Raw genomic sequence first — 17,014 nt, forward strand, 5'->3', positions numbered from 1 at the left:
CCGGCTGGAGGACCTGGACCAGATCATCAATGGGGGGCCTTTTGTGGAGTTTGCATGTTCTCACGGTGCATGCGTGGGTTTTCTCCGGGGACTCCGGCTTCCTCCCACCATCTAAATTGTCCCTAGGTGTGAATGTGAGGGTGCATGGATGTGTGATTGTGGACACTCTACCCTGCAACAGACTGGCGAACTGTCCAGGATGTCCCCTGCCTTCGCCCACAAGTGGCCGGGATTGGCTCCGGCAGCTATGTGACTCCGAAAGGGAAAAACGGATTAGAAGATGCATGAATGAATGAATTGCCTAACCAATCATAAAAAAGAGAACAAAACAACTAATTAAAACCTGCTCATGATTTTGACTTGTAATTGTGCTTCAAAGGAAAGCATTCTCCACGGTGAACATCTGCCTTTAACTAATCCTCTCCTCTGCATCCTCTTCACTCTTACCAACCACCTTAATTTCCTCCTTGACTACATCCATTAACCTTTTGCTCTTCCTCTAAGCCTCTTTCCTGGTAGCTCCAATCTCAGCATCTACAACAACTCCACCTATGACCTCACCATTCTGCTTTAATTCCTCTCATGTACACACAGTTTCTCTGTCTTACTGCAGCTGACCTTCATACCTCACAAATAATACAGCTCCCTCTCACCTTCTCCATTCTTGTCCAGTAACATATTTTTCGGATTTTGTGAGATGAGGCACCATCAAAAATGGTAATGTTGCCGTTCCAGGAGTGCAAGAAAAATACTGCAACGTAAACTCTGAGTCACCCAACAGACTCCTATTTAACCAAGAGTCTGAGCTCTGGAAGTTTTGCAAAAGAAACAAAGAAAAGAAAGAGACATTTACAGCAGAGAAAGGACCAATCAGTATTAAGTTGGAGTTGCAACCAGTGCAAGACACCAGTTAATTTAGCTGAATTGCAAAGAAAGGATGCATCTTTATCCTTCTTTTTAAAGCAGGACGACTGATCTCTGTAAGGGAAAGAATGAATGGGGCCTTGTATCGCCAGATTTTGAGTGAAAACCTTTCATCAGCAAGGGCATAGTGGACGGGCATTTTGTAGTTCTATAAAAATAGCAAAAAATTATAACGAAAAACACATTTTTTTAAAATTATATACTATACGCCTCAAAAGATATGTTTGTAAAACTGAAAGAAAAAAAAGAATAATGCCGGAAGTCGCTTTCGTCCCGGAACTCGTCATGTTAGTCCTGAAAGCGGAAGTTCCTCCCTTTTTGGTTTCCGCTCGGTGAAGAAGCTTTTAGGTAAGTCCTGCTCGGACTTTTCATCCTTTTGGATCCCGCTCACTGATACCCATCCTTTGCTGTTCTATGATCGTACAGACTGGCGGACTGTAGTTGTGTCCGTTGGTGGGTGCATTTTATTTCTGTGAAGCGAAAACATAGTTTTTTAAGAGAAATTCGTTGGTGTTTCGCTGTCGGCGCCGCCATATTGGTAGCGCGCGGGGCATTCAGCAGCAGGCTAATAGCGTGGTTTCCAAAGGTCACCATTCATGTTCTGCCAGGGCTTGTAAGCTGTAAACCAGAAATGTTGACGCAGATACTTGTCTCACGGCAGCTAGCCGGCTATGGCTAACCTTCCGGTTGAAGCTGCGTGATTATCGTGAGTGAGCGCAACACCAGCTCTGAGCGTGCAGGTGTTGCAGTCTCGTGAAGCTATTAGCATCCTTAAACGTTCTGCATAGATTCACGTGAGTGCCAGAACCGATGGTTCCGTCATCGGACAGTCGCGGATAAACACGTGCTCGTGACGTTTATGGTCTGGAGAAAACATGCGTTTGAAAGAGGGAACCTGTTAATCGCTGATGATTTCTCTGGATCTGGTTCAGAACCTTAGGGTCACACACTCTGCATCTCACCTGCAGACATGGCTCCCCGCAAAGGTAAAGAAAAGAAGGAGGAGCAGGTGATCAGCCTGGGTCCGCAAGTGGCCGAGGGCGAGAATGTGTTTGGAGTCTGCCACATCTTCGCCTCTTTCAACGACACCTTCGTCCATGTCACCGACCTCTCCGGGAAGTAAGTGACCGCTGTGAGATCAGCCCCCTCCTCCCATTGGTCCATCGCCATCTGACCGCTGTCTTGATTGCAGGGAGACCATCTGCCGCGTGACAGGCGGGATGAAGGTGAAGGCTGACAGGGACGAGTCGTCTCCATATGCAGCCATGTTGGCGGCCCAAGACGTAGCGCAGCGCTGCAAGGAGCTGGGGATCACAGCGCTGCACATCAAGCTGAGAGCAACTGGGGGCAACAGGTGAGACCACCTGTACTGGAGAGGTCCACTCACGTGAAGCACATTTGCACCAATCAGGCGCCAGCAGGTTTCCTCAAGTTTTTTTATAAACGTTGCTTTTGTTCAGCCATGAAACTCTGTTTATCTTAACTGGATCTTAAAGGTTCTGGACCGTCCCAATTGTTCCAACTTAAGAGTTTGGTACAAACGTGTTTACATTCACCATCTGTGTGGCCTGCAGAGACACTAACTATAGAGACGTCAAAGGGTCTCACTGTGCATTCTGTTCATCTCGCCGTTGAAGAACTTGGTTTCCGCATTGGAAAATTTAGTGTTAACATAAGCGTTGCAGTGCATTCTGGGATAGCTCATACTTTAATTTTAATTTGGATCAAGATAGATTGAACTTATCCTGACATTTTTTTTGAGCCAATGGCAATTGTCACAGCTTCGTTAAAGGTACAAGGGAATTGAGTCAGTAAAACCAGCCCTTAAACATTGAGGAAAGATGCTGCTGACCAGAGTCTCCCACGCCACATAGGGAAGAATTATGTGAATGGGCGCGGTATGGAGAGCCCAAAGGCTCAAGCCTTTAATACAGAATAATAAACTGTACTTGACAGAAGTAAAGCCTGTAATTACATTAATTAATTAAACAATCAATTAAAAATTGCAGAATCTCCTGAACAATGTCCTGGGACAATTTTATGATGGTGATTTGAGCATTGATAGGATGAAGTATGTAGAAGACCAAAAAACCCTGAGATTTTTACCCAATTCTTCCATTATTTTCTATTTGCAAAACAAACTGATCGTTAAGACGTTAAATAATTATAACTTGCTTATTTTTAGGTCTGAGTCATGTAATTTATTTACTTGTTCAGAGTATAAAGCTCTATCATGGTTTGTCTGTGGGCCTCAGAAAAATTGTGGCTTGTGATCTCCACTAACAATGAACTGATGTTTCAGGACGAAGACGCCTGGACCTGGAGCCCAGTCTGCTCTCCGAGCTCTGGCTCGTTCTGGGATGAAGATCGGCCGTATTGGTGAGTTCTCATGCTCACATGCTCGGCATGTTAAAATGTGGGAGCCTGATGGATTATGGGAAGTGTGCTAATAGGTTACAGCAGCCTGTAGGTTCTAATTTGAAGGTCACTTGGTCGTTGCAGACTCAGATGTTCAAAACCTGCAAGTTTCTATACATGCAAAACTTGCGGTCATTGAACGCGTTCTGAAAAATAAACCTGGTCGAACTTTGGCCAATCAGTGAGTCGGATTTGGAAGTGATGTATGGATGGCGTCCCCTTTAATATGCAGAGTTGCCAACAGTTTGAAAATTGATCTTGGAGGACAAATCGATTACGGTTTGTGCTCAGCAGGAATCCTATGACACCAAGTCTTTCTTATATTAGAATAGAGAAAGAGAAAGTTTGCAGCAAAATTCACCAGATTTACACCGCTTCAGCGTTTCACACCAAGCGTATTCCAAGTGTAGGGCCATACTGAAGTAAACAGTAGGAAAGAGAGACGCCCCTCCCTGCTTGTCCAGTTTGAACACAATGAGCTAAACTCGCGGTGTGAACAGAGCTCAAGTGTTCCTGATGGTCAGAACGGATTGGGTCAGCTCTTCTTCTTTTTTTTAATTATATATTTATTATTCTTAAACATATCAACAGGACAGGACAAAACAGAACAAACAGCTCTTTTATCTGAAATGGTGTGTCAGACCAGTTTGCACCAGCTCCATTTGTTGGAGTTTTATTTTATGTTTTTTAGCAAATGTTTCCAGTCTTCATGTTGTTTTCCCCGCGAATTCACAGAATCAATGACTAGAATGTCCATCTGCGATTCTTACACATCAAAAGAGCCTTCTGAAACATTTCTGATGCTTTATAAAACATTTATCACTGAACACTAGAATGGTGCTCGATGCAGTTTTTATTTATTTATTCGTAGCACTAGACTGTAGTGTAGCGTACTTTATAACCGGCATTAGGAGAGTCTCTCTGGGCCTTAAAACCAGGAGCCTGAGCTGGGGACATCTTCTTCCAGAAGGTGGTTTCATCCTTAATTTTCCAGCTGCCTCTTAGTCAGATGGTGCCATTTCTCCGTGGGGGACACAAACTTTGGTTATAGCGTCCCTCGCTGTGAAATAGCATTCAACAGCCTGCAAAGACGCAGACGAGTCGGCATGCTCTTCATCCACACTCCCCTCCTCCTCTTCTGCACCTTCCTCAGATGCAAAATGTGTTGTACAAGCGTCTTGAGTTGTCCAAGTTTTTGGGATGAACCGGAAGTCGTGTGGCTGCAAAAAAATCCACGAATACTTGAAACGATGAATATAGAAACGTGAATACGTTGGGGGAGATGGTATTTAATTTACCAGATTTGGAGATGATCACACGTTTATCTTCAGGTGATCACTGCTTTGATCTAAAGTTTATTTACAGAATGTTTATTTACAGTTTGTTTTCTGGTTCTAACCTGAGCGCTTGGCTTCATACGGCAGTCTTGTGTTTTACTGCAGGTTCTAGTGTTGCATTTGCCCATCAGTAGATTGAAGGTTCTAATTCCAGGTGGTGTAGTCTGGAAGCTGAGTCATGGCATCTGGAATTCAACCCTTCTTCCTTGAAATAGTTCACCTCTGGTCTCCATCAGTCTGAACTGAACAAGTGAAGCGTTGGAAGATGTAGGTCCAGCTGCCATGACTCAACTTCCAGACCATCCCACCTGTAGTTTCGAACATCGGTCCCCAACCTTTTCAGGGTCACGGACCGGTATGACGTCACACGACATTTTCACGTACCGTCTTCAAGAAGTAGGTGGACTATTTAAGCAAGGCTAGGCTGAAGGAGTAACGAACACATGACAAGAACCCCAAGCTTTTATTTTGACACGCACAACATCGCTCAGGTGTCATCATCCACTCCCATGCTCATGGTGCAAAAAAGAAGTACTGCCTATTAATTGTAGCTTTCATTTTTTTAGAAGTTGAAGGCTCCTCTTCTGTCTCCTTGCGGGCCTTTACCACTTCGCAGAGAAAGCTTCCAAAGACGTTTGTTTCTTACTCATTTTGCTAGCTCCTGGGTTTCATTTTAGCAATAACCTATCACATGACCGAGAAGACCGCCTTGGGCTGCGTTAAGAGTGACATAGACAGATGTAACAGAATTGGGCAATTTATCAAACAGCATCAGATTGGATGGTCGTAGTTATTTCAGCTTCTGTCAGGACCTCGGAAACTAACTTCATCTTCTTGTCTTCCTCAGAGGACGTCACCCCCATCCCCTCAGACTCCACCCGGAGGAAGGGAGGACGTCGCGGCCGGCGTCTGTGAGCGGGACCTACTCTTTCACAATAAAAGCTTGTTAAAGTCTGTCGGTGTCAACTGAGCTTTTTTCGTCGCTCTTAAGTGTGAAATGAAGCCGTGGATCTTTAGAAATGGAGGCTAAGAGCTGAAGTCACAGCTGACATTGAAATAGTTTCTTACAGGATACTTTACTGACAAAGAAACATGTTCTAAGAATTGAATTCAGATTCATCATTAGATTTAATGGCTTTGTCTCAAAGGGAAAACCAGCACCTCTGACTTCTGGGTAATGAAGGCTCTTTCTTTGGTCATGTAGACACTAAAGAAGGGACATTCAAACTTTATTCGCCCCAAATTACAGACGGCAAATATCTGCAGGTCACTGATCCAGCTGAGGGTTCAGATCCCCTCCCGATTCCTCCTGTTGCCCCGCCTCCTTGAGATCCCCTCCTGATTCCTCCTGTTGCCCCGCCTCCTTGACCGAGTCCTCCTCGGCTGAAGGGGTGGGGCTCTCTCCGTCATAGATGATATCCTCCGGGTTCGGAGCTGGAGGACAGAACTCCTCGTCGGGCAGAATCCTCTGGAAGATGAGCTCAGCCTGTGCACAGAAGTGTGGAGAGTTCTGGTTCTGATCCTGGTCCAGGGTTTGTGTGTGACGCTGCTGTAGAGCTTGAGATTTTGCTCTGACATTTCTGTCTGGGCATTCAGTGTTTTTTAGCAAATATGTCTGGGAAATGAGTTTCAACTACCTGGTCTAAAAACATTTACAGCACAACAGTCTATTCCAAAAGAATACAAATGTTCTTGATGACCTGAGGAAAACGCTTCAGTGTTTGGTCTCTGTTATGTTTCTAACTCAAACGGCTGCTTTCTAATACTGTCTGTCAGAGAACAAATTTGTTTTCAGACTTCAAACATCTGAATGAATCGAACTTGCATTTAAATTCAAGTCAAAGAGGGCAAAAAGGGAGGAAAAAAAACTGCTTTCAAATCCCTCTACAACCTTCAGATTAAAATAAACGAACTTTAAGATGCACCACGACTATTGCAGAAATGTCTGCGACGGACTGGTCCATCAAGACAAACCACAGAGCTCCTCTTTTATTCACATTTCAGTTGCTGGTGTGACTGGATTTGAATAGAGGCCCGTGTTTCAATAACAGGAGCAGATCCAGTTAGTGAAGCGAGCACGAGGAACAACAGACGGTTCTGCTGCCACACAAACCTGCAGCACCCAGAACTGCGCAGGGGCACCTCACCTGTTTGATGCTGTGTTCATGATCCAGACTTCCTTCTGGACCAGAACACACGTGCACGTTCGATGGGAGTCCCTGACCTTCGACCCCAGGCACCGAGCCGTCAGCCATGTTGAAGTACAGACTCCAGAGGACAGACGGACGCCCTCCTACAAGGGACGGGTCAGAACACGGGTCAGATTTCAGGCCAGATCTCACGTCAGGACTCGGGTCAATGGTGGTACCTGGCTCCTGTGACTCTGGGGTTTGGAACATCTTAGTGACCAGCTGGGACAGGTCCTCGAAGGCGGAGCCAACCGACTGACAGGTCAGGTGGACCAAATCTGAGACAGAGACATCAGAACTAAGCAGACGGTTCCATAAATGACATCTACCGATCCAGCTGCGGCTCCTCATGCCAGGGGAACGAGGTTCTGCTGGACCTCCATCTGAACTCACATGTTCCTGGCATGCAGGTCATTGTGGACGAGCACAGCTCCACCATCTTCACTGCTGACTGGCACACCTCCCCAGGAGGAATAGTCACCATGGAAACCTGAAGGCAGACAAAACAGGCTGTGAGCACAGAACCAGGTTCTGATCCAGCTTTTGTGTCTCACAGTAGGACCAGAGTGGTTTTCCAGCTCATCCTCCAGTTTCCGACCAGAACATGCAGCTGCTTCGGCTCCGGATTGGCTGAAGAACTTGTGTTTGCACCAAAACCAGGCCAAGTATGAGCCGTTGTTTTGTCATTTTACAAAACTCGCAGTGTGTTAGCGATCATAAAATCCGAATCTGAGCTGTGGATTCAGGGGAACTCCACCCCGTCAGTGAGCTATTCTCAGCCTTTTTTAGTTTGTCGGATGCAGTCACATCCTGGAACCGCTGCTGCAGCTCTGGCCCAGCAGAACGGGATGGATTCTTCCTGACTGAAGATGATTGACTGAAAGTTCATAGCTATATAAAATGGTAGTTTACACCTGGACTAAGAGCCAGTGGCCCCGCCCCACCGCTCTGTGCTGGCCCCGCCCACAGTCTTGTGCAGCAGTTACTCATCTTAAGCCTAAAAAGAGCCGGTAGCTGTTTAAGTAGCAGACACCAGAGCTTGAAGCACAGATTAAGGTTTTTGACCTCGATCTGAGCCCGGCTCGGTTCTGAGTAAGCACAGGAACCAAATATGTTGGAAGGGGGATAAGGAGAAGTTCTGGTTCTGACGGGTCTGAGTTCAGGGCGAGCTGCTCTTCACCAGCACTTCTGCTGACAGGAGCTCAGCGATGGAAACAAGGAGCAGCCTGAAGCTGCCTCATGGGGTTTTCAATCAGCCCGGTTCATTGTTCTTGTGTGCAATGAGAGGACTGGACAGTACCTGCTGCTCTGAGTCGCTAGGCAGAACCGAGGAGTCCGTTATGAGGATGGCTCTGCTCAGCAGCCTGCAAACAAACAAACAGCCTAATGCTTCTGAGGAGCAAAACTCAGCCATTGCTCGGTTCTGATTGGTGGGTTCTCACCTGGTGGGCGTGGTCACACTACTCCTGCTGCCTAAATAACCATCCTCCACCACAAAGTGGCTGCAGCTGATTCGCTGTCCCCGACTGTCAATCACTGCTTTACACCTTGAACAACAGGTGACAGGATGTGAGGTCACTGCTAACCTCAGCTCACTGATAGAGTGGGTGAGCCCCACCTCACCAGCTACACCTTTAAGGGGGGCTGATGAAGAGGGGGATCTGAGTCATGATGAAGGTGAGTGGAAGTGACAGATGCTGCAGAGCTGGAATGAAAAAGGAGACCTATCCAAGACCACACGAACACAAAGGAGTTTCTGTTTCCATGGCAACAGATATAGCTAATGGCTAACAGGATGCTAATGCGAAGCTTTGCAGGTGGAGGAATGTGCATGTTCAGTCTTAGCTGCGGCATCCAGCTGACAGTGTTTGCCTCTGTCACCGGGTGGTCCTGCTGCGCACAGCTTGAGGTCAGGACGAATGTCCGTCAGTATTTCTTCGCGGCAGTGTAGACGCTACTTGGCGTCTATCTTCTTCGCTGGTATGTGTGCTCAGCAAGGCAGTTTTGTGTTTGAGCGCCCCCAAGTTATGTTTTACTGTAACTTCAGAAGCTCCAGACACGTGTGCAAAAGCGCCGTTCTCATTGGTCGAATAGATTTCGACGCGAGGCGTCAAAAAAAAAAACGAACCCGAGGCGTTTTTTTTTTGACGCTTTGACGCGTGGCATTTTTTCGCGTCGGTGTGCACACTCACATTGGTGCCATTTGTTTAGTCACGAGGCGTTAAACGTAGGCGAAAATCGCCGGCGAAATTCGTACCGGTGTGAACGGGCCTTAAATAACATCATTCAAGTCTGTGCTAAAATCACTGATATTCAACAGAAGAGCTTGAAGTCCTTTTGGGAAAGGCAGCTTGTTCAGAAAGCGAAAAACCTGATTTTAACACACAAACACATCCTGTCCTCCAGATTTTCAAGGTTTTGGCGGCATTGGCTGAACAGGTTGTTCAATGATCGAAGGGTCGGGAGTTCGATCCCCGTTCCCCCATTCAGAATCATGAGCAGAGTGGAGTTGGACTATTTAAAAGCAGAACAGCAGGTCTTTGCTGGTCAGAAATCCATCTGATAATCAAGTGATCAAATACTTATTTGTCACAGTCTTCTTCCACTTTCGGCTTCTCCCATCAGGGGTCGCCACAGCAAACAAGTCGCATGGTAAATTTGGCAATGTTTTACGCCGGATGCCCTTCCTGACGCAATCTTCTCTAACCGGGCTTGGAACCGGCAGAGGTAGAGAAGGGAACAGGGAGCAGCCTGGAGTCGAACCCGGGTTTCACGGACGGAAGGCGCCGCAAACCAGCACGAGCTAAACTGGCTCCCACTTATTTGTCACAGTAATATACAAATAAATTGTTTTAAAAAAATCGTACAAAGTGATTTCTGAATGTTTCTTCAGATTCTGTCTCTCTCTGTGGAAATGCACCTATGATGAAAATTTTAGACCCCCCCATGTTTTCTAAGTGGGAGAACTCACTAAATCACTGGGTGATCAAATACTTATTGACTCACCGTATTTATCAAAACACTTCCTGCTGTCATGCGTCCATGTAACCTACTGACTGTAACAATAGGTTAATAGGATACACCAGGTAACCTGGCGTTCCAAACAGGAATTACCTGCTGGCTCCAAGAAGCCAAAACCCCACAGACCCCTATAGAGAAATGAACAGCTGTTACTCATTCTATTGGTCAGAAAAACTTTCCTTGTTCTGATACCTTTTCCTTAACACCTTCTTGTTAATGGTAAGGGGCGTGGACTTGAACAAGCTTACTCCTGATTGGTGAGAGTGGTTGCCATAGAAACAATGGCTCAGGCAGATTTTAACCAATCACTGATTTAATTTGGTTGAAGCTTGAAGGAAATCCTTTTCTACGGGTGACGTCACACTCACTCAGTTCTTAGATACAGTCAATGATGTAGACATAAAACATAAACGTGTTTTCATGAAAAACGTCTGACTCCACGTGTGAGTGAGATCACAGGAGGCGGGTGTACCTGTTGGCGTCCTTGTCCACGATGAGGCAGCTGACCGAGTGCCTGAGGCAGTAGATTCCTCCAAAAACTGCACTCATCCTGAAACACAAACAACAGGTCAGCCTGCAGCTCTCCGGGTCGTCAATGGCTTCTAACATCTGCAAACGCCTGCGCAGCTGGATGAGCAGATCCGATCTGCAGCTTCTCCACATAAAAACACAAGAGAAGAAGACAGAGAGGTCTGACTGTTGAAAGGTTCTGTTGTTCACACAGACCCAGCAGCCATTAGAACCTGTTCACAGACGGACAAGAACCACTCGCATCCAGATGAGTGTTCAGAACCACTATGCTCGTTTAAGGAAAACTGCAGAGGAACAAAGGCGCCACACAGGGCCAGAACATCAACCAAGATCCAGGAGAACTCCACAAAGATGAGGGGAGGGTTCACAGCCGTACCAGGTTACAGCAGAAAGATTGATGAGGGGGAGTAAGCAGACCAGAACAATGCTGCTATTCCACCACACACCCAGCAGGGGGCAGACAAAAACACCTTTAGGTTTGAGACCAACTAATTTGACTAAACACTTTCAGACAGAACAAACACAGGCTCACACACACAAAGGCACATAAATATACATTCAGTTACAAAGGACAACATTTTGATCTTTTCTTCAAAGAAACAAAAAAGATGAAATAATGTGCTGCTTTGAAACCCGTGTGGTGACGATTTTCACTCTTTTTGTTCACTAGCTCTGCTAGGCCAAACAGAGAAACATAAAAAGGAGATATCAACATAGAAAGAGAATCAAAAAAAAAGTGTAAGCATGCTGAGCTGACCCGAGAAATGGGTTCTCGGCTAACACATTTCAGAACCACATCTCTGCTCAGTACACATGTGTCTGTTCACCACAGTGTGCATGAAGAGTGTGTGTGTGTATGAGTTATTGTACATTTGTGTTTGTCTTTGTGCTTTTCTTGCATGTGTATATTTGCTCCCATCCCTTTGGGACCTGTAGCCTCCAGAATCCGGCGGTGGAACCTAAACTGTCCCTCTCCCCTCTGGGAAGAGACTCATTCCACCACCTACGAAACATCTCCAAACTCCGGCCCCTTCTATCACCTCCCGACGCAGTAACACTTGTCCATGCCTTTATCTCCTTGAGGCTGGACTACTGCAACTCCCTCTTTTCTGGCATTCCTAACAAAAATATAAAAAAACGCCAGAATCCTAAAAGGATTATGCCCCCCCCCCATCCTGAAATCGCTACACTGGCTTCCTTTTTCATCCTGGATTGAATACAAACTTCTCATCATCACCTACAAATGCATGGCTGGTCAGGCACCACCATACCTCCAGGAACTCCTCGTTCCCCAGAAACATACCGGTACCCTCCGTTCATCAGATAGCTTCCTTCTTCAGATCCCCCCCTCCAGGATCCTCACGATGTGAGACAGAGCATTTTGTTCTGCTGCACCAAGGCATTGGAACTTCCTGCTCATCTCAGAACATCACAGACCCTGGACTCTTTTAAAGCCCTTTTAAAAGACATTTCTATTTAAAAAAGCCTATGATTGCTAAAAGTTTGTTAGTTCCGTAGTAAAATCTGCACTTTTCTTTTTCTAAATTGAAATTTTCATTCATATCTTGTAGCACTTTGAGGTTTCATTTAATGAAAAGTGCATTATAATTAAAATCTATTACTATTATTATTATTATTACTACAATTTATCCAGACCAGAACCTGCCGCCAGAAGAACAGCTTTTTCCACTCTGCCATCAGACTGATGAATACTAAATAACTGTTTAAAGGTCTCTATGCAGTCATGTTGTATTTGTATTATGTTGTGTAAAAGTTTCTTGTTCTTTATATTTTTATGGTTTTCTCTTTATTTATGCACCTGTCACCACAAAAAACTCCTAGTAGGTGAAGGTAACATCACCAACAATGACAATAATTCAGATTTGTTTTGGTTACAAGTCTGATTTTCTTTATTCAGTGTCATTCATTCCTTTGGCTGCTGACAGCAAAGGGAGGCAGAGAGGTCATTGGCCCTGCCTTAGGGGGCGGAGCATCCGTGTGTTTTAGGACCAGCTAGTTTAACAAATAAAGTGCAGAAAAATTACATTCAAAATGATTGTTGTACTGTGTATTTTGGAGTCTGTCATACTGTGTAATGTTTTGAAAAACTTGTGACATCTTCCTCGCAGTTCCATGCCAAAATGCAAAAAGTCTTTTTTGTAGATAAAAAACTAGTGCTTTGGTTGGGGGGTTTTTTTGTGTGCACGTTCCCACATGGATGAAGTAACTTTATAATGACTGTCTGGACTCTAGCTTGACCGCCACAAACTCTGACTCACCTGCAAAAACACTGAGGGATTTCTCCGAGGCCGTACACTGGGAACAAAAATGGACTGTTGCCGTAACGACCCAGGGAGCGCAGAAAGTGACGTGTAGAGGCTAGACCCGCCTCCGTGGGTGTGTCTTCCGTTACCATGGCAATAGAATGAAGTAAGAAATGCTGCAGGTTTTCCCCGAGCTGCTGGTCTTGCAGATACTTTGAATATGGCTGACTGCTGTATGCTGGAAGGAGGATACAGGATAAAAACAACATTACCCAGAATGCCCTGGTGTGTGAGAAAGCATCATAAAGATGTCAGCAAGTAGAACAACAAGTGTTACCTTGATCCATCTCTGTCTCCTCTATACAGGAAGTTAGAAACCGCATCAGCTTCCTCTTTTCAACCACAGACAGCTGACGACTGGCAAAGACATCCGCTCTACTGCAGGGTACCTGAGAGGACGACATGTGAGAAGCAGACAGGTGAGAGGCAGGCAGGTGAGAGGCAGACAGGCGAGAAGCAGACAGGCGAGAACCAGACAGGTGAGAGGAGACAGGTGAGAGACAGACAGGTAAGAGACAGACAGGTGAGAAGCAGACAGGTGAGAGGCAGACAGTTGAGGGCCAGACAGGTGAGAGACAGACAGGTAAGGGCCAGACAGGTAAGAAGCAGACAGGTGAGAAGCAGACAGGTGAGAGGCAGACAGGTGAGAGGCAGACAGTTGAGAGGCAGACAGTTGAGGGCCAGACAGGTGAGAGGTAGACAGGTAAGGGCCAGACAGGTAAGAAGCAGACAGGTGAGAAGCAGACAGGTGAGAAGCAGACAGGTGAGAGACAGACAGGTGAGAGGAGACAGGTGAGAGACAGACAGGTAAGAGACAGACAGGTGAGAAACAGACAGGTGAGAGGAGACAAGTGAGAGGCAGACAGGTGAGAGACAGGTGAGAAGCAGACAGGTGAGAGGCAGACAGGTGAGAGGCAGACAGGTGAGAGAAGACAGGTGAGTGGCAGACAGGTGAGAGACAGACAGGTGAGTGGCAGACAGGTGAGAGACAGACAGGTGAGTGGCAGACAGGTGAGAGACAGGTGAGAGGCAGACAGGTGAGAGGCAGACAGGTGAGAGACAGACAGGTGGCGAGGTCTTCAACGAGTCCTAAAGAATTTCGGTTGGAGAACTCAAGAACAACCTTTGCACTAAAATCGGCGGCAGTTAACCCTTAAACTGCCAGCTCAACCAAACAGTAGAAAACGGATCATTAAAAACATTTCTGTGTGTTTTATCCATCAAGACAAACTCATTTTAATTGATCTTGTTTGTGCTTGGGTAGTTTAAAGATTAACTGGGACTACTGACTCACTTTTTTCTCAATTTTTTTTTAACTTGTCCTGTTCAACAGCTGGGCACACAGATAGGCGCTGAAAGTTTCTTGTGTTGGACAGATTTTACTGTCACAACAGGAGGTTCTGGATCCTCTAACACACTAGGTGTGTATTTGTAAAAACCCCTTTTGTAATTTAGGCTAAACTTTATTTTTTATCGATTACATTTCTATCAGTCAGGTGACAGATAATCAGCTGCATTAAGGTGAGACGTTTGCTCAGCAGCCGTAAAAAGATGAGCGGAAGGCTGGTCAACAGACCTGCTGCAGGTTGCCATGGCGATATGTGAGAATCCTGGTGACATTCTTGAACTCTGTGTAGCGACTGACGTTGGACCTGATGAGCAAGTCGACCAGCGAGCCACGAGAGAACAGCAGCTGAGGAAGAGGAAGAACAGAAGGTGGGTGGAAATCTCTTCACCTCAGGTGTGGTCAGCTCATCGTGACCTCGTCATGTGACTTCAGTGGTGCATCTCTTTCACAGGAAAGTGACTTAATCTGTCATGTGATGTCATGCGCTTGGAACGGAAGGTCTCACCTTGGAGACCAGGTCGATGTTGAACCTGCGACCTTCCTTAAGTAACTGGGCGTAGCTAATCTTCTTCCTGGTTGGTTCTGATGGGCCGGAAGATGCACCGGGATGCGACTGGTCCACTTCAGGCTCCTCCCCCTTTGTGTTGGTGGCCTGTGATTGGTTGAAACATTAGATGACTGACAGACCAGTTGGTCCTGCTGAACATGACAGCTCTTCCTCCCCTGCATCTTTACCTCTGCCTCAGCCGACTCCTCCTCTGCCTCAGCCGACTCCTCCTCCCTTGAACCTGGGACAGAAACAGAACAAAGTTCTAGAACTGGTTCTATGGTTTGTTTCTAAACCCATTCCAGTTGTCCTCAAAATATCATTATTTGTGTTTTTATATGAAGGTATTTTCTGCCTCACCTGTAGACTCCGCCTCTAATTGGCTGTTGGCAGATGTTTCTTCTTTGGCAGTGTCTGGAACTTCTTCATCTTCCTCACTGAGAAGAGACGCAAACATGTCAGAGAAACATCCAGGTGATCAGATGCAGCTCACACATAGGTTGACAGGGTGGGCTTTACCTGGCGTAAGAGAGCACTTGTATGTTAGTGATGGAATCAAGGTCTGGATTTGATAGGTGAATTAGCTCCTCCCCGTCATTTAACAAGCTTGACCAATCCTTGCCTTGCTCTGGCTGAGGCCCCTCCTATCAACAAACACAGGTGAGATTGAGGGCTCACCTGTGGGGTGGAAGCCCACAGACATGAGCTCACCTGCTGCTCCTGGATCCAGGTGAGCAGAGCGTTGAAGGTGAAGCTGGCCCAGTTAGCTGCATAATAACTCCTCCTAAGAAGAAACAGGAAGTTGTCACCAGATTTATGACCCTTTCACAATAAAATGATGGGCAGCGTGGAACCAAAACACTGCAGGTAGGTAACGTTTACTTATACATATAAGTTCATGGAGCTTAAATCTACTCAATGAGACTGTTTAAAAGACAAAGACTGATAGCTCTGTTGCTGAGCACTCACCTGTCCAGGTGAAGGACCCTCTGACCCACTCTGGAGCAGGCAGCTGCCACCACAGACTCAGCCAAACCTGCAGCATCAGAAGGAAAACAGCTGGGAGAAGGGCGGGCTGACACACTCAGGACACGGAAACACAGACAGGAGTGACTCAGACAGAACTAATGGACTCAGTTTCCCATGAGCCCATAGGGAAACTGACCGTTTAGGTAAGAAAATAAAAAAAACTTCAGTCCCTGCAGCCAGGTCCAACAAACAAGCCGCTGTAGAACAACAGTCCTCACACCCGTCTAGCTCTCCAGTCCCTCAGGATCTGAGCAGTACCGGGTCATGGACCGAATACTGAGGTTCTCCGGTGACGGCAGTCGGGTTCAATGTTTATTTTGTTGGATTCTAAAACAGCAGCGTCAGGCTGCGAGTTCCTTCCATCATCAGATCATGGAAGCGCTGACTGTTAGCCGCTGGGCTAGCATGCGCTCGTGCCTAAGTTGGGCCCAAATCACGGTACCCGGAAATGTTGGCTCGAACCCGGAGCCATTCGGACACGTGGACCAAATCAGAGACTACAAAGGAAAGACAGATGAACAGTACCTGTGCCCAAGATTACAACGTCAAACTCCGAGGGCAGGTCCTCCGCAGCCATGATGCTCGTGCTGAGACACGGTCACGTGACCAGGGGAGCATCACCCCCACCCCTCCTGAATCGTCGGGTGTGTTTGATTCATTGACTGTATAGAGTTCGCTCAGTGGTTCGGAGAATATCGAACTCGTCCTGCTCCCTCCTCTTTCTGACTCCCCTGGCAAATTTTAAAGGAAAAGACAATGGACGGATTCATACAGCAGAACGAGACGTCACCGTTCTCCCCGGAACCAAAAGCTACGGGAATGACGTCACCCAATGTTGGGATGAGAATGAGAATCCTTTGCCGAAGCTTCTGCAATGACTCCCGAATCTTAACTTTTCACTAACTGCAGATTTTCTTTTTATAAATGGTTAATTGAATAGCATTTTCTTCAAATAAAATTTGATAAATAAAAGTTAACCAAGAAAGCTGAAATATTTTTTTTGATTTATTACTTAATTTTATGTTTTAAATATTCATGCTCCCACAGCGCACCACCATACAGTGGATGAGTGATTTTCACTCGTTACATTTTTTTTGTTATTCTCTGATTACCATTTGTTAACTTATCATTTACATTAATTTACATGTCATTTGTAATGTAATTATTCTGTGTAGAAAATGTTAGGGTTTTTGTTTTGAATGCACTTTCTACATGTTCTGTAAATTTGTTTATAACCAATAAAGTTAAAAAAAAACTTTACATAAGTAACCTAAGCCCTTGTTTTAGGGAGTTCAAGTCTTTTCAGAGTCTTTTGTTGCTCAAATCCTAGTTCCTGTCCTGAACGG

The 17,014-nt window shown here is 45.9% G+C and overlaps 2 protein-coding genes across 3 annotated transcripts; one reads left to right on the forward strand and one right to left on the reverse strand.

The window, feature by feature from the left end:
- Nucleotides 1–1,136: 1,136 nt before the first annotated feature.
- Nucleotides 1,137–5,633, forward strand: rps14 (ribosomal protein S14). Of its 2 annotated transcripts, none has more exons than XM_004076649.5 (5): nt 1,137–1,272; nt 1,893–2,043; nt 2,117–2,278; nt 3,227–3,303; nt 5,527–5,633. In XM_004076649.5, the coding sequence occupies exons 2-5, from the start codon at nt 1,895–1,897 to the stop codon at nt 5,592–5,594; spliced, it is 456 nt and encodes a 151-aa protein (XP_004076697.1). In that variant the 5' UTR covers nt 1,137–1,272; nt 1,893–1,894; the 3' UTR covers nt 5,595–5,633. The 2 variants fall into 2 exon arrangements, with proteins under 2 accessions (XP_004076697.1, XP_004076699.1); XM_004076651.2 differs by having other exon boundaries at nt 1,242–1,377.
- Nucleotides 5,124–16,489, reverse strand: chm (CHM Rab escort protein). The gene is made up of 17 exons (XM_011483829.4): nt 16,194–16,489; nt 15,609–15,675; nt 15,351–15,423; nt 15,159–15,283; nt 15,000–15,076; nt 14,828–14,880; nt 14,598–14,744; nt 14,321–14,437; nt 13,022–13,133; nt 12,700–12,922; nt 10,362–10,439; nt 8,311–8,415; nt 8,169–8,232; nt 7,262–7,358; nt 7,048–7,146; nt 6,827–6,972; nt 5,124–6,165 (listed from the first exon to the last, which is right to left on the reverse strand). Exons 1-17 carry the CDS (start codon nt 16,243–16,245, stop codon nt 5,947–5,949), a joined length of 1,854 nt encoding a protein of 617 aa, XP_011482131.1. The 5' UTR covers nt 16,246–16,489; the 3' UTR covers nt 5,124–5,946.
- Between the last annotated feature and the right edge of the window lie 525 nt (nt 16,490–17,014).

The sequence above is a fragment of the Oryzias latipes genome, chromosome 14 (genome assembly GCF_053564925.1).
Source record: "Oryzias latipes strain Hd-rR chromosome 14, Olatipes_Hd-rR_3.1".
NCBI lineage: Eukaryota > Metazoa > Chordata > Actinopteri > Beloniformes > Adrianichthyidae > Oryzias > Oryzias latipes.

What these genes read in the sequence shown, in the direction of transcription:
- rps14 (XM_004076649.5), top strand. Translation starts at nt 1,895, where the DNA reads ATGGCTCCCCGCAAAGGTAAAGAAAAGAAGGAGGAGCAGGTGATCAGC. An exon ending in GTCACCGACCTCTCCGGGAA is followed by an intron (nt 2,044 to 2,116) that starts GTAAGTGACCGC and finishes TCTTGATTGCAG; the next exon opens with GGAGACCATCTGCCGCGTGA. An exon ending in GATGAAGATCGGCCGTATTG is followed by an intron (nt 3,304 to 5,526) that starts GTGAGTTCTCAT and finishes TGTCTTCCTCAG; the next exon opens with AGGACGTCACCCCCATCCCC.
- chm (XM_011483829.4), bottom strand. Translation starts at nt 16,245, where the DNA reads ATGGCTGCGGAGGACCTGCCCTCGGAGTTTGACGTTGTAATCTTGGGC. An exon ending in AGGAGTCGGCTGAGGCAGAG is followed by an intron (nt 14,745 to 14,827) that starts GTAAAGATGCAG and finishes AACCAATCACAG; the next exon opens with GCCACCAACACAAAGGGGGA. An exon ending in CTAGCGACTCAGAGCAGCAG is followed by an intron (nt 7,359 to 8,168) that starts GTACTGTCCAGT and finishes GTCTGCCTTCAG; the next exon opens with GTTTCCATGGTGACTATTCC.